At 38.8% G+C, this 16,625-nt stretch overlaps 1 protein-coding gene across 1 annotated transcript in view; it reads left to right on the forward strand.

Moving 5' to 3' along the window:
• The window catches only part of mmp17a (matrix metallopeptidase 17a), a 119,803-nt gene that overhangs the window by 84,656 nt on the left and 18,522 nt on the right, over nt 1-16,625 (forward strand). Inside the window, exons 4-6 of the mRNA XM_085359737.1 lie at nt 4,996-5,282; nt 15,092-15,268; nt 15,803-15,905. Of these exons, the coding sequence (XP_085215863.1) occupies nt 4,996-5,282; nt 15,092-15,268; nt 15,803-15,905 (567 nt within the window). The remainder of the gene's footprint in view (nt 1-4,995; nt 5,283-15,091; nt 15,269-15,802; nt 15,906-16,625) is intronic.

Raw genomic sequence — 16,625 nt, forward strand, 5'->3', positions numbered from 1 at the left:
GATAACACTATATATTGCACCCAGGCTACGACCTTTTCTTTTCTCAGATGGTGCCATTAATCTTAGCACTGCAGGGATTGGAAAGTGATGATAATAAGTCCTCCCTAAGGGAGACTGATCTCTTTACAGGTGGATGTGAGAATTGAAGTGTGGTTTAATGAGCAGCTGCGGCAGAATTAGTAATGAGTGTTGGCATAGCTTTCAGGTGGTGTTTGGGGCCATGTGGCAGCAGATATGATGCCAAAAAAAGTCTGTAGACCCCACAGCTACAAATAACAGCCAGACTCAAAGTGTGATTCTATAATTTAATATCCTCCCTGCAATTAAAAAAAGGGAAAAAAGGAGGGCGAATGAAGAGTTTTTATCCCAGCTTATCTGGTGTTGGAGACATGCATGTGTGTTTAATTTGTATGAAGATATATTAAATACTTTTAAAAAGTATATACATTACACATTTCTAAGGTCCCTATAATGCCCAGGCTCTTTGTCTACGGTACTGTCACTATCAGTTTCAAAAACACACGAGTTGATCCTTTTGTTTTTTAGTTGAATCTATGAAAAGTGTCAAAGATGGTTTAACAGGCATAAAATAGTATTTTTTCACCAGCAAGGTGATTCCCAAAGATATGTTAGTCTGCATATTTCAGCACGGTGTGCAGTGTGTCTGTAAAAAATATTGAGACAACTGGAGGACAAAAGAATTCGTAGCAGATGAACAGTAGCTGAAAGTCATATCCTTAAGAAACAGGACAAAATCCAGCAAAGACCTGACACAGGAACTGAGAGATGCATCTGGTGTAACATTTCATCCATCTACAGCAGATTGGTGTCTCTCAAGAAGCCATTCTTAAGAAAGGGAAACATGGAGAAAACACTTGGGTATGCTAAATTACAGAGGACTTGGACTGAAAATCAGTGGCAACAGAGAAATCCCAGTTTGATTTTTTTTTTCATCATTGTCAGCATGTACAGAGGAGGTCAGGAGCAAGGTCTGCAGATATTTGTAAAAAGAATAAATAAATAAAATAAAAAGACTGATGCGCTGTCAGTGTTTAGGGTTGTATTTCAACCTGTGGTGTTGGGGATTTTGTCAAAATTGATGGAATTATGAACACAGAAAAGTATCATCTGATTTTGATTCACCATCCAGTACCATTTGGAAAGCATCTGATTGGTATTGATCCCAAACACACTGTCATTGCAGGAAAAGCATACCTGGATAGAAAAACACATCATGGAGCTCTATCAGTCAAAGACTGGCCTCCCCAGCTCCCCACAACAGAACAACTGAAGCAGTGTAGGATCATCCTGGCAGAGAACAAAGAAGGCCTGGAGAAGTATTCTTGAAGACTACTTTAAAAAAATTACAAGACCTATACTGCAAATGTGTCAATAAACCATTGCATATATTTCCCATTTCCCTAGCAAAATATAAAGAAATGAGGGGTGGCTCAAGAATTTTGCATACTACTGTGAAAGGAAAATAGTTACCCTCAAATGTTAATCTAAACATACTCAGTCAGTTTACACAGCTACTGAGCAAACTACCCAATCACTTCTGATTTAAATGAAGTGAGTGATACATTAACCCGATATGACTTTACCTGGGTGGAAAATCTGTGAATCTCTTTGAGGTAAATTTTCCAAAAAGTAAAGTTAAGCTTGGGTGTGTTGTAACTGTATCATAAAGCCCCTACACTGACATGGATTTATTGAGGCCAAGGTGTTTAATAAACATCATGAAGGTGTTTACTCAGACAAGATGTTTATTAAAGTTATTTGCTTTACTGAAATATAATCGATAAGGCTGTTAAAATCAAGGTGCACGTTTGAGATGCTGTCAGATCCGTGCCATGATCTGTAAAGATCATATTTAAGGGAAGCACTACAGAGAAATGACAACCGCCTCATTTTTATGCCCCTTTGCACCATACTGTATGTAAACACAAGCATCACCCAGAGACTCCTCAGTTCATCTGAGATGCTGGGCAGGAATGCTCTGACCTTGGTGGACTTACCTGCAATTAGCACATATACACAGACCCATACACACTCACTCACTTACAGCTCGATGCTACGCACACATTTGGATATTTGGACACTTACACACCGTCGCGCTTCCCCATCTTTCATTCTCACAAACATCCACCCAAACGCGCAGACATACACAATCACCCACCCTCGTCTGTTTGAATTAGGTCTAATAAGCAGGTGAATTGTCTGTGGAGGCTGAGCCATTTGCAGTGACCTTGGCTAACTGTGGTTAGCAGTGAGGCTCAGATGCTCAGGCAGCATGAACAAATGGACTGCACAGCCACATTTTCCCAAATAAATCAAGGCAAGAAAAATTCTGCACTACTGTACACTGCAAGTTTCCCCACAGAATAGATGATCCGATTAGATTTTGAGGTGACTTTGCTGCATACATTTGCATATTAATAAGGAAAATCCCATTTTCAAGCTGCTATTTCCTTATTGCTTTAAACATTGTTAATGCCGACCATGTGTTTTGCGACAACATGTTGATATAGACATATTTGCTAATTAATGAACCCATTCGCATCACTGGATGTGTTAAAGGCATTGTGATAACAGCAGAACAGGCAGCTCAAGTGTTCGCTGCAGTGAGGATCAGGAGTAAATATCTCTTGATATGGGCTGAAACTATTAATGTTAGCTGTCAAGTCCTCGAAGGGATTTCATCAGAGAGGTGTGATGTTATAGGTGATAGTTTCTGTTTTAGACTTAAGGGATAAACATGCTCCATATTCATTATTACTCCACTGGATATTTTTTCCCCTGCCAAGTTACAAACCAAGGTGAATATAGGTTTTCATATGTTTTGTGCGTGTAGTATCAGGATCACACAAAAACACTACAAAACCGGATATCGTGAAACGTGGTGGGAATGTGAAACAGGGAGAAAATGAATCAGGATCACTTTTTTTTTAAATGACAAGACATTGGTGTTGACTGAGGATGCACTTTCAGAGCGCCCGTCTAGTTTATACAAGGGTATAAAGAAAAATCATTAAAGAGATTCAGTGCTATTAACCCTCTGAGACTTAAAGCCTATTTTATAGTACTGCAGTTGTGTCCATTTGCGTAGGTATTTGCCTACGCAGATGCTGTGCGGATGGGTACTGTATGCAGCCTACGCAAACGTGCCTGTGTGCAGTTCTCCGAGGACCAAGGTCAAATACTGATGTTGAAAGGTTCACTGAGATTTTTTTTTAAACAGCTTGAGAAGCGCAGACTTGCCTGCATTGGGCACTTTTCATTGTTTTTTATCACTCGTATTCATTTCAGCTATTTTATAACTTCTTTCTTCTCCGCGGCTGGTCGCTGTGAATCGCTACAACAAGGTAGACGAAGGTTCGTAAACCAGCGTGTTACGCTATGCATACTTGGGACCAACAAAAAAGCATGCTTAAACCACGAATCTTCGTCATTGATGACCCAATCACAGCATGTGATGCAACATGGGGGAAAAAGTCAAAACCTTTGATTTGTTTAAGCTAAAATTTAAATACATCTAAATTAACATGCGTAACAGCACAAATGCTTTCATTTATTTATCTTTTAGTTCATTTTCTATCAGTTTTGAACTTGATGATGTTAGACTGTATTGTGGGTTAGAAATGGTGCTACTAATCCACAATAGTACAATAAAAAACTTGAATACAATTAAACTGGGTTTATTATTGAAACTGTCAATCAGTCACAATTAGCAGAGCGTTATGGCAACAGGCCAAAGAGCAATTTCTGCTATCTGATTGGCCAGGTCGTTCCCATCCAGCCAGCCAGCTGATCCCAGCCACCACAGGGCGAGAGGTTTAGTACAGAAATATTAATGGAGCCTCATGAATGACTTTGTTTTGCTGGGAATATTAGCAAAAAACTCAGAAAAACAAAAGTACAATGAAAAAGAGGAAGGCTGGCATTAAAAAAAACAAGTTTGAAAATCACTGCAGCAAAAAAAAAATAACTTTGTTGTTCATTTATCTTTTTTTCCATTCGTAGAATTGTTAAGCACAACCGTAACATGAAACTTTATACCTTACCTGTATATAGACCCCACACATGAGGCTGTTTATTCTTTCAAAATGTTGAAGCATCTCATATCTTTTCATCTCCTTGTAATAAAAAAAGAAAAAAAACTGTTACGTTAATACATGATGCTTCTTTATGTTTGTTGGTATCAGCTGAGAAAGCAGCCAAAATATAGCTAAAAAAACACTATACTGGGATAAATGTAGTGAGATTTCACTGCTGTTATTCTGTGAAGCAGGAAAGGCCAAGGACCAAATCCTTTCATCAGAATTTGATACATTCACTTTATTGATGTAAATTAATGTGCGATATCCTTTGAAGTATATAAATAAATGAAATATGGATTAACTTAAATTTAAGATGGAAAAAAGGAGTGCAGAGTGCTTCATTTGGCACTCACACGAGTTAGATTTAGTGTACTATACTTTCATAAAAACAAGAATAAAATGTTCTTCTTTCAAAGAAGAGAGTTCACTTTCCCAGAAAAATGTTCTAATCAATAACACTAAAGCTGTACCAGAAGTCAGATGAAAAGAGTCGCCTATCTTGGCAGAGAAACTGAGTATTTCTAATGCAGCACTTCTTATACAGTACTATAAAGAGCAGCGACTCCACAGTGAAAAAGTAATGAAATGTTGCTGTAAATCATGAAAGATCAAAAAGGAGATTCTGATTAGTCTGATTAACAGAGTTCATAAAAACTATATTACTTTTCAGTATTTGACAGATATAAATGATATTTCTGTAAAACGTCTTCATGATGTGTAAAAAAAAAAAAAAAGAAAAGAAAAGAAAAAGAGGAAAGAAAAGAAATCTAAAAAAAAAGTCTTGAAAGGTTTGGTGGCATTTGAAATGAAGAACTCGATCTATACTGTGGATAGATCGATCCATCTATTTCACATTCTTTCTCAGCATATATGTGATCTCTGTTTTCTCTCACAGAGTCAGGACCTTTCCTAAGGATTCGGCTTTACTGGGCAGGGACACTGTTCGAGCCCTCATGTACTACGCCCTGAAGGTCTGGAGCGATATTGCGCCCCTTAACTTTCATGAAGTAGCTGGCAGTGATGCAGATATTCAAATCGACTTCACTAAGGCTGACCACAACGATGGATACCCCTTTGATGGGCCGGGTGGCACAGTGGCACATGCCTTTTTCCCTGGAGAGAGGTTTACTGCTGGGGATACACACTTTGATGATGACGAGGCCTGGACCTTCAGGTCACCAGGTAAGGAACACACTTTATTAGCTACATCTTTCACAGATGCTGCAGATTTGTTGGCTGCGTTTGTTGGCTCTTTCCATCACATCCCAAGGTGTTCTTTTGGATTGAGATCTGGTGACTATGGGGTCCATTTAATTACAGTGAACTCAGTATCATGCTCAAGAAATCAGTTTGAGATGATTTGAGCTTTGTAACACGGTGGCTTATCCTACTGGAAGTAGCCATCAGAAGATGGGCACACTGCAGTCTTAATTAGATTAGGTTAGATTAGATGAAACGTTATTAATCCCTCGGGTGGGTTCCTCCGGGAAATTCTGTTTCCAGTAGCACAGCAGAAGTTGCATGTTACAGATACAATAAAGGGGAATGAGAGAAAGGATATAAGCATAAATATACCACATAATATAAATACAGAATATATAATAGGGATAAATAGGAATACCAGTGGATTGCACATTTGAGTGAGTCTATTGCACAGTGATTATTGCACAGTCGAATATAAGAAAGAATATTACGAATACTGCACAGTGAAAAAAAGCACTAAAGCTCAGTTGTTCCCGCCCTCCTTTGTCCCCCTGTTTCCCCTCCCTCTCTCCTCCAACAAGGAGTTAAACAGCTTGATGGCGTGTGGGACAAAGGAGTTTTTAAGTCTGTTGGTTCTTGACTTTGGGAGAAGCAACCTATTACTGAATAGGCTCCTCTGATTATTCACGACCGTGTGCAGAGGATGCCCAGCATTGTCCATAATGTCCAGCAGTTTCTTTAGTGTCCTTTTCTCTGCCGCTGTCACCAGAGTGTCCAGCTTCATGCCGACCATAGAGCCAGCCTTCCTGATTAGTTTTTCCAGCCTGGATGAGTCCTTCTTTGCCGTGCTGCTCCCCCAGCATAGAACAGTACTCCAGCAACCACCGACTGGTAAAACATCCTCAGGAGCTTCCCGCAGATGTTGAAAGACCTCAGCCTCCTGAGGAAGCACAGTCTGCTTTGGCCTTTTTTATACAGGTGCTACATGTTGCATGACCAGTTTCAGAGATATGGGATAGGCATGATCAGCCTTTATGTTGTTTAAGCCAAATTCTGAACCTACCACCCAGAGATAACAGCAGATTTTCTGTTGTCCCATTTTGGTGAGCCCGTGCAAGCTGTTGCACCCAGTGCGGCCTTCTGCTGCTGTACCCAACCTGCTTCAGTGTTTAACATGATGAAAAGAACATAAAAAACTGAAGGATGATCTGTTTCTGTGAGACACTTCCAGAGTACTATGAAATAAAGAGCCTGAAACGGTCTGCGTCAACAAAACTTTAACAAAATGAAAAGTGCTTGAGAACAGTTTTGAACTTCCATACTCACCAAGGTTTTTGTATTCAAAACAAGATTGCTGTACTTTGTACTTGTACTTTGGAACCAAGCTGCGCCTCCTACCTTTTATTCATGTTCCAGATTGTATTATCAATATTTTATCTGTTCGAACTATGAATATAACATGCTGTGGCTTCAGTGTGGTGACTACAGCAGCATTGACTGTTTTCACAAGCTTGTTAGGAAGCATAAAAGACCTTTCATCTCTTCCAACCGCCACAAACAAAGAATCCACTCCAACGTCCTACCCAAACCGAGGAAATCAGTTTTTTTTTCAGCAATTAGCACAAGCTGTTTATTGTTCACTGTTGACATTTATTGATCTAATTTTACTATGCCATGGGGCTTCTTTTTTTTTTTTTTTTACAAGAATTGAGTCTTTAAATTTAAAAGACCAGAGGGAAATAGCACCATATTTAGGGTGATTAAAGTATTTTAGCCGACAGCAAAATGTTTCCTTTTGATTTGTGCCGATCAGAAGCTGAAATAAATGTCTCCACCAGACCACAAAGCACCACTATAATTTGTGATGTCAGCTAACAGCTGCACCAATGACAATCGATGAAAGAGTAATTGCGACGCAATGAAGCAGAGATGAGATTTCTAGGGTTGTGGGCATGCTCTTTTGCGTGGAAGTGCATTTTTATAGTCTTTAACTTCTACTGAGAGGTTTCTATTCCACTCTATTTCATAAGGAAAGGCAATACCTTCTACTTTTACTTTTTGTAAACTATTTATATTTATTAGTCAACTGCAGGATGTGCTTGCAAAATAAGAAGCATAGCTAAATTTGAACTAAAAATGGCTAAAAAAAAAGAATCTAAATCTAATTTATGCATGCACAGTCAATAACACGTATATGCATTTTGAATGTGGTTTATTTTTAAACTCTAATGTCTGACATTTTGCGAGTATTATTTGCCTTCTTGCCTTAGATGAAATGATAATGCTCACAGAATCGTATTTCCCAAAATACTAAACCTTTCTTTTGAAAAAAGAAACACCTGAAGATGTGGTATTAGTGCGATAGCTCCTTGAAACAATCCATTGTGATTGTTATATAATGCAATTTCCTTGTCAAATAAAAGTATATTGAATACTTAATTTAGACAAAAACCCAATCGATAAAGACACGTAGTCCAAGTCTGCAGGCAGGGTGATAGTTCAATTTCTTTGTTTGCTTTTGCCCTAAAACTAGGAAACATATGTTACCGCAACTCAATTTGCTTCAATTACATCTCCCAACAGCCTGCATCAGTGTCACGGCATGATGACGTGATGCTCCAGGAGTTCAGAGCATCGTCTGGGTCAATGTGGTCGTGATTAATGAGAGCAGGTTGCTAAAGAAAAGAGGGATCAGAGGAGCGCTCTTGTCTTCATGACCTCTATTGATCTCTTCAAGCCACACAATTGTCTTACACAGACAAACGCTGACTTAGAAGAGGTAATTTAAGCAAATAAAATTCTCTGTGCAAAGACTCGTGCTTCCAGCTACGAATTGCTCAGCGGTGGTGACAGCCTGATGGAAGACCGCACTAGTGTTAAAAACACAGATTCTTACTGTGAGCAGGAGAGAAAAGATGCTGGCAGTGAATCATCTTACCTTGTTAGATGTTCCAGCCTTCAAGGCTAGTGTTTCACTGCCTGTGATGAAGGGTGAAATGTACATCAAAAAAAAATCACATCAGACTCTTTCATTTGGTAATCAGGCATCTGCCTCTTCTTCTTCGCCTGTACTCCATAAAGGGGGGAAAGTGTCTTATGGCCAACCAGTGCCAAAGAAAATCCCGTTCGCTGCAGCTTACAATGTTTTAATGAAGTTAGCTCAGAATTCAGGTTTGTGTAAATGCTGCTTTTATTTATTTTTTTTTTACTGTCTACTTAAATTCCTTGAAGCACTTTAGCACTTCTAGACCAAGATGATTAGAAATTATTGAATTTCAAATGTGCTTGTTCTTTCTGTTGCATTTTAAATTAACTGCAAAACTTTAGTAATCTAAAGTCTGACACTCAGCTCATTTTACAGCAATAAAAATCCATTTTATAGGTAATAAGTGACGTGCTGAATACGCCGACGCTTTGACTTCTCAGACTGAGTTATGCTTTGGGGTTTTTTTTTTTTACTTTCTCTTAAACCTAAATTAACTGTTAAACATATTGATGAAATATCACTATGAACATTTTAGGTAACAGCTGGCCTGTTTGCTCTTCTGTCAGACAAAAAAACAGCAACATTATCATATACTCTGCTGACAACAATAAACCCAATATTCTCTCTTCCTGCATCCTCGGGGAAATGTCTGTCTCATTAACTGCTAAATGCTCCACTATGTTCAACAGGTGGTTGTTAACTTTGAGCCTGTTTACTGTGCGGTGCTGGGTAGTTACTGTCAAGAAGCTAAAACAATTGTAAAATAAAGCTGATTTAAGGAGAGTGACGTCTCGGCCTTGGCGTCTGCTTCTTTTCACGCTGATTCAGCCAGCAGCAGCTTAACTATTCAGTGGTCGAGAAGGAAACAGTGGCACTTATTTGGGCATCGAAGTGTGTGTTAGATCATCACTGCCAGTAACTGTTCATATAGATCATCACCCATTAACAGCATATGAAACAGCAACTGGTAGCTTGGTTGTCGTTCCTTCGGCCTTTTATATTAGCTGTAAGCCAATGTAACATTAGATTGAGATAATGTGATGGCTGACGTACTTTCACGAGTATCATGTTCCAAAGACCCTGTTTGTAGGGGGGGTGGGTGTTGGTTATGGATTATACAGCCTTGATGTTTCTTCTTGTTCAGGTCCTCATTAACACCACCTCCTGCTATCCATTAAAGAAGAGACTTCACCTGTTTTGATGCCTGTATAAGGTGGTCTCTTTCCAAGATGCCGGTCTCCCTCTTCGCAGAAGGCTGGTGCATTTCTGTCAGTTTGCACCCTGGTAAAGTAGTTTCTGTGTGGATCTCCCTTCTTTGTCCCTTCATTAATTAGTCATTATTAAGTTAATGTTGACATCGTACAAGACTGTGCTAAAGTCTTTTTGTCAAAATTTTTATCTGTTGCCAAACCTGTTGCCACTCATTTTTAGTCCTGTTCTTTGTGTAATGTGGCACACCTTAGCCCTCCCTCCCTGGTTCCTTAATAATGGCTTCTTGGCAGCACCCCTACCTTTGAGACCATTTCTTTTCTGAAGATAAACTGAAGGGCCCGATGTCTCTCTTATGCTCAGATCTTTGGAAGATTTCTTAAGGACAGGACTTTGAGGTAGTGTTCATCTGCTGTAGGTTTTTGGTTTTTAGGCCTGCAGTTTTTCTTTTGTCTCCCACTAGTCCAATTTCCTCAAAATCTTAAAGAACCCAAAGCACACCATGCCAGGATATGCTAAGTTTTTGGATAATAGTGCTTCGGGAATCCCATTGATGCAAAAATACTATTTTATGTCTGCAAAATTGCCTTTAATGTAATCTTTACCATTTTTCATGGAATCTGCTAAAGAAATGGGAACATATTTTGTTTTGGCAGCAGTCTGCTAATAACAATGTGTCTAAAAAATACAATTTAAAATAAGTTCTTTGCTAAGTTGTTTAAGTGCCTAGAAAATAATTAAATCCATGTTTTCTGGAAGGGCAAAGTTAGACTGACTAACACAGTCTGATCCATTACAGTCAAACAGATCGTAGGTAAAATGTAAAATAAAAACATAGATAAGCTACAGAGGACTACAGAGTCGGGGGATAAGGAACAGTAGGAATGTGAGCCGTTAACATTAAAAAATATTCTCTCATCTTAGGCACTTGGAGTTTTACATTTTGAGCATTGAATTTGTTTTTATACTGGACCACGAGGAACAGTTGACAAAACGTCCTTTTCTCAGGAGAAAATTTGTATTTTTCGCTTAACCGTGGCTTTAGCCTTTCTCTTCATCAGAATATACTGTAGTGTATTATTAAGCTGGTCCTGAATCCTTGTGCTAGTCATGCTTTACGATGCCTGGGACAACTTTCTCAGTTTTGCTGTTGGCAAGATCTTATTGCAGATTCCCACCTTGGAGCTCATCCCTCTGAATGAGTTACCTGCCTTGTCCTGTTGTCTGAGTTTAATCCAATTCCCACGAGATCTCAAAGATATAATTACTTAAGTGCACCCATCATCTTTCCCCAAAGACACAATTTCAACAAGATTTGTTAAATACTTCTTTGTTAAATAGGTCTCCTTCCTGTTATTTCCTCTGCATTCGCTGGCTTATCAATTAATCAATCAGTTTCCTCTGGGTGCATACATGATTATTTAAGTCTTTCCCTCCCCCTTTTAGCACATTTCTAACTTCTGATTTTGACACCACTGATCGTGCGATTCTAAACCTAGAGAAAGTTTAACTGGACCTGGCATTTCTGCTACTTCACTCAGTTTTATCATATTTCACTGACAGACATTTTAGTATTCATGATAATGATTCGATACCTTCTTCTGCTTCATCTCTCTCCCAGGTGGGATACCTTTAAAGGTCAATCATTGGACCTTTTCAGTTTTAATTTGAAGTGATATCAGGCCATCTGCTTAACTTTCTTTCCACTGCTATGTGAGAAGCTTTACTTCTCTCTCATGACTGTTTGGCTTCTTTTTTTTGCATTTGGGTTTTTTTACAAAGTGGATTTGTTTAACTTTCCACCATCTCAATCCTGGCAAACCTGACATTGTGGTAATCGGCCACAGCTCATTTACTAAGAAGGCCAGTCACTACATTTTCCTCTTAATAGACCACCTCTGAGAATCTTGACCTCCATTTGAGTTTTAAATCTCATATCACTTTTTGTGAACGTTTACCTACTTTTTATATTTCCACATATAATTCAAAATTCTCAGTGTATCGTATATGAAATTTCACTGCAACCCTCTTAACTTGCATTACCTCTATAACCTGTATAACCTGGTCCAAAGAGTAGCGGGTGATCCCTTTTTGCCACCAATCATCTCGCACTAAGACAGCTGGAATAGGCTCCAGCCCACATGCAACCCTGAATTGGATAAGCAGAAGAAAATAGATGGATGGATGGAATTCATTTCAAAATCTGTCATTATTTTACTACCTTAAAAGAATATTTAAGGTACCAGCATGTTGTTCCAGTTCTTCTACTCTGTGTTTAGTCACTCATGTCTGCGAGCCAGATGTTTCTGCTTCTGGGTTTTGTTACAATCTGAAAATGTACTGATTAAACAGTTTTGTATAGCAGCTCTTCGGCCTGCTTAATATAAAGGATCATTTTTGCGCAGCTGCCAGCTTGCCTAATTTAGCTCACTAAATATTCACAAAGGAGCTGATGCAGATCTCCATTTCTCACAGTTAATTTTGACATCATATAATAGCTCTTTGCATACACTTTGCAGCTCAGAAGAAGTATTGTCTCCAAATGCTGATTATGGGATAGGCAGAGTTACATTTATTAATAGAGCCTGACCCGCTACATTGAGAGCAATATTATTATTACACTGATTATCTTTGGAGGCTAGTAGCACGAAATTGGAGTAATCCAAAGATATAATTGAGGTCATTTCGAAACCGTGTCACCATTACATGTTTATTTTTGTCACACGTCTCACTCGGAACAGATTTTGATTTCCAAATGAAAAGTTGGGCATGCTTTTTAAATTACAGTACAAGAATCTTACTTCTGTCTAGTTTTCCTTCTTTGGAAGCTCAGCGGGGTTCACGAAACTTTGATTAATACTTAAAAATGTGAGTTTGCTTCTCTGGACACTTTTTCACAGAGTTCTAAAAAGTAAAGTTTATTTATTGATGTCAAGTTTGATCAGCTTTCTATTTGGGTTTTAGCAACGAGAGGTTGCACTGGAGTACTGCAGAAAATTAGGCCTTTAGTATACTTTCCAGTGTTCTAGATAGAAAGTCCGTCGGGGAAAGATGCAGAAGCAAAATATGTGGGTTGAATGTTACCAGAAGACTTTGGATGAAGTATAAAAACTCCGATCCAATACACAAGTACTTCTGCATAGATTCCAACATTTACAATAGGAATGCCTTGATGTTAGGAAGTCCTTCACCTTAAACCATCTTTAACTGCCCGTCCCTCAGCACCACGCCAGTGAATACTTTATAATTATTTTTAAGCTGTGTTTGGTGATTTGCAAGGAGTTTTGTTAGGTTAGGAAATCGCCAGAGTTGCCTTCATAGTCAAGCTTATATTAATAGACTTATTACATTAAATGGTGTAATTTCGAGTGTGGATAAGGAAACAAACAATAGTCTTTTGTGAGAAAGCCCAAGTTCTTGCAACCGTGGGCACTGCCTTGTGTTTCCTTAAACAGACTGTTTTTATGGTGTTGCAATTACAGGTTGTAATAAACTGCTTTTACAGACAGACGTTTTGTTTCTGAGTGTTACAAGTTTGAAAAAACATGTAGTTCATCATTTGTTTAGTTTGAGAAATCAGTTATAAAAATCATTGATAGAAAAAAAGGCCTCAGGAGCTTCTGAATCATCACCCTTCGTTAATTTACCACATGAACCAAGTTTAAACACAAATGTGTAATTTAAACATTTGTATTCAAAAATATATACAGTGACCACCCTGTTAAAGAAAACCTCTAAAACACTTGCTTAAAACTAAAAGTACTGGATTACTGAAAATTCAACCACTGAAACTATTTTTTTTCTTACAGTAAATTAGAAAAAAAAAAACATAGATAGCAACAATAATAATTTTTTTTGATTAAAGAGCTGGTGCATACCGGTGGATTCACCATTACAGAAACATAAAGAAAGATTTTGGTAGTTGGCAGTACTACATTAGAGCAGCTGTGACGTAAACCTTACACTGGGTGGTGATCTAATAAATTTGTTAAGCACTGTATAAACCGATTCCAGATTGGCACAAGGTAATGCAAGGTCATAATAGCGCATGGATTGGCGCCAGATGAAAAGGATAGCCCTTGGCTAGTTGTGTACTTGTTTCTTTCCGTCTACCTTATGTTACACCATTCTTATTAAACTTTTAACCAAATGCTGCAGGCCATGTTTGCAGCATTCTGGACTCATCATGTCATATCCAAGAGAGTATTGTACCTTATTGCATTGTATTTACTGTGCATTAAAGTAGTAGCACTTTTTTTTTAAATATTTTATCTTATAATAACCTGGAATTACACAAATTGTTGTCAGTGATGTTATTGTGCTTACTTTCTTTTCTTTTTTTGTCTGTTTTTTTTCCAGGCATGGGAGTCTAACTCAATAAGTCTTATTCATCCACGTAAATCTCTCTTTGTCCGCAGGCACGAGCATTTTTTTTGTCTGTCAACCTCAGATGGGTTGTAAATGCGATGACATGGTGCCTACTTTGTTCTGAATCCCTGTTTTCTCCCTCGATCCTTTCATTTATCCACACTCCCTCTCTCCACCTTGTGCTCATGTAGATTAGAGTTGGCATTTGGCTTCTGGAAATCCCAGGTGCAGCAAGCACAAGTGCACTTCTCCAATTGTCCTTTGTCTTTTGACAGAGCACAGCGCTAAGACGTTCCCAAGTCGAGGCCAACATAAGGTTAACAGAATGCTGATTTGATCCTAGTCACCGAGGAACTCTAAGCTAGCTTGGCTCGACTCGCCCGCACTCACATTTTTGCGAATCTAAATCTCAAAAACCAGGTTTTGTCTTGCTTAGCAGAGCCAAACAAGGAGTTTTTGGAAGCGTTGCCGTTTCCTCTTAGCTCAACATCCAGGGAAATGTGTTTTAATAGCCTGCAGCCTCTTTGGGTGTCTTTCCACACTTAGGATTTGATTGGCAGCCCAGGGGCTCAGGCAGTATTACCATAGTTATCTCACTGCACCACATTCCTAACAGCACTCACAGCCACAGGAGCTGTCTGTCACGCTTCTTAACTTGCAACCTATAGAGTTCACTCATAAAAGGGATAAACACGCAAACAGTGGCTATACGGGTTTTACAAAAATCTGTAAGCAGCTAGGTGATCTCAATCAAAGCTGGAGGTGATACAGGCAAGCTATGGTTAAACTGCAGAGAAGAATATAGTAGTTTTCTGCTATGTCACAGTTTCACATTGATAACACCGCTGTTTTCTCTTACTGCCCTAAAAAGAGCGCAGGTTAGTTTTGAAATGTTTAAAGAAAGGAACGAGAAGGTGTTTCTTAGGTAACTTTTCTTGTCATGCTTGTGGCTTAATCTTTCTACCGTGGTGAAGAGCAGCAGTAATACTTGTGTGCAGCTACTTCTTTGATTGAAGTCAGTTCTCTCTTAAATAAATTAAGAATAGTTTCCAGAAGTGCGTCTTTATGTTTTATTCCTGTACCGACCTCTAATGTGCATCATTACTAATGCAGGTTTTTAATAGTCTCACACAGTCTTGTCCACTTTGAGCAGGTATGAGACCAAAAAAAGTCAGATATGCATGTAAGGCTAATGAGTGTTCCCCTCTTTCTGTGTCTGCCTTAGAATCTCATGGGATGGATCTGTTTGCAGTCGCAGTCCATGAGTTCGGTCATGCCATCGGCCTGGTGCACACATCAGCCATAGAGTCTATCATGAGACCATACTACCAGGGTCCCGTGGGAGACCCGCTGAAATATGATCTACCCTATGAAGACAAAGTCAGAGTCTGGCAGCTCTACGGTATGAGGTTTCCATTCCCTCTGCATATCGGTGTGTGTGTGTGCGTGTGACTGAAACAGAAAAGGATTGACAAGTTGTGTAGAGTACTGTTATTGATTAATGAAAACGTGGCTGGAGTTAATTGGACCTCTTTATGGCATATGACCTTATCACACCATTCCCTGATATACAGAGTATCAGTGAGCTGAGGGGAGACTAATGATCATGAGCTGAGAATGAAGTGCAGGAAAGAATGTTAAAGGACGGGACAGAATGGAGGAGAATGAATTGAACTAAATTAAAGATAGACAGACACTAAGACAAGACTGCTATATTTGGTTGTAATAAAAGAAACACGTACAAACGATGAACAACTGAGCAAGCAATTTTTAAAAATGTGCAAAATGTTCAATTCTTTCTGGAAATTGATGATTTTTATGTGACAATATAAGTACCGGTAATCTTTTTTTTTCCTACATGAAGGAATAAAACAGTGTAATTTTTTGCCACGTTTTGTTTTTCCTCTTCAAATGAAATCACACGTATCCCTCTCAGGTGTCAGAGACTCAGTTTCCCATACAAATCGACCAGGAAACCCCTCCCAGACAGCTGAACCTCCTGTTCTACTGGACCTCCCCGAAAACAGATCCACACTCCTGTAAGTAGGACACCTGGTGTGCTTTCAGCACAGTGCAAATAATTTAATGATTCTGGTAGCCTAACACATAAATGATACACTTCAACCTTTCATCTTCTCTCTTTCTGCTTTTCTGGCCTTCTCAAACACACACACAAACACAAAATTGTGGTTTATTCTTTTTACAAGCCCCCTTGGGTCTTTCTGTTCACTGCACTAAAGATGTTGGAGTGGAAAGTGTAATAAACGTCCCCAATAGATTCACCCAGAAAAGCAAAACTAAGTAAAAACAGCCGCTTGCTACCTCCAAAAGCTGTTTCTCACAGCCCTGCCAATTTAGTGCTTTCAACAGCACAACATATCATGTTCCAGATGTGGTCATTATATTGCATATTATTCTTATTGCATAATAAATTGCACATTATTTAACCATTTAAACTAATGCTATAGTCCATAATAAAGAATAAATGTTTTAATTGTTAGCCCTTTTAGCTAGATTTTATGTTTCATGCTATATTGAAAGCCGCCTGCTACCCGCTGCTTCCTGACCTCCATGCATACACACAATTTAAAAGCATTTTAAAACCAAGGAAGAATAGAAGCCCATTTTCCATCAGTAATATTGGCCTTTCACTGTCCTCATCACTCACTTTTCACCCACTCCATGTTATCATGATGCGTGGAAAAGCTATATCATGCTTGCCAAGGGTCACAAATGCTGACCACTATAGGCAGCAGAGT

The sequence above is a fragment of the Diplotaxodon limnothrissa genome, linkage group LG7 (genome assembly GCF_057381915.1).
Source record: "Diplotaxodon limnothrissa isolate DT_005_m linkage group LG7, D_limnothrissa_male_GT1.1, whole genome shotgun sequence".
NCBI lineage: Eukaryota > Metazoa > Chordata > Actinopteri > Cichliformes > Cichlidae > Diplotaxodon > Diplotaxodon limnothrissa.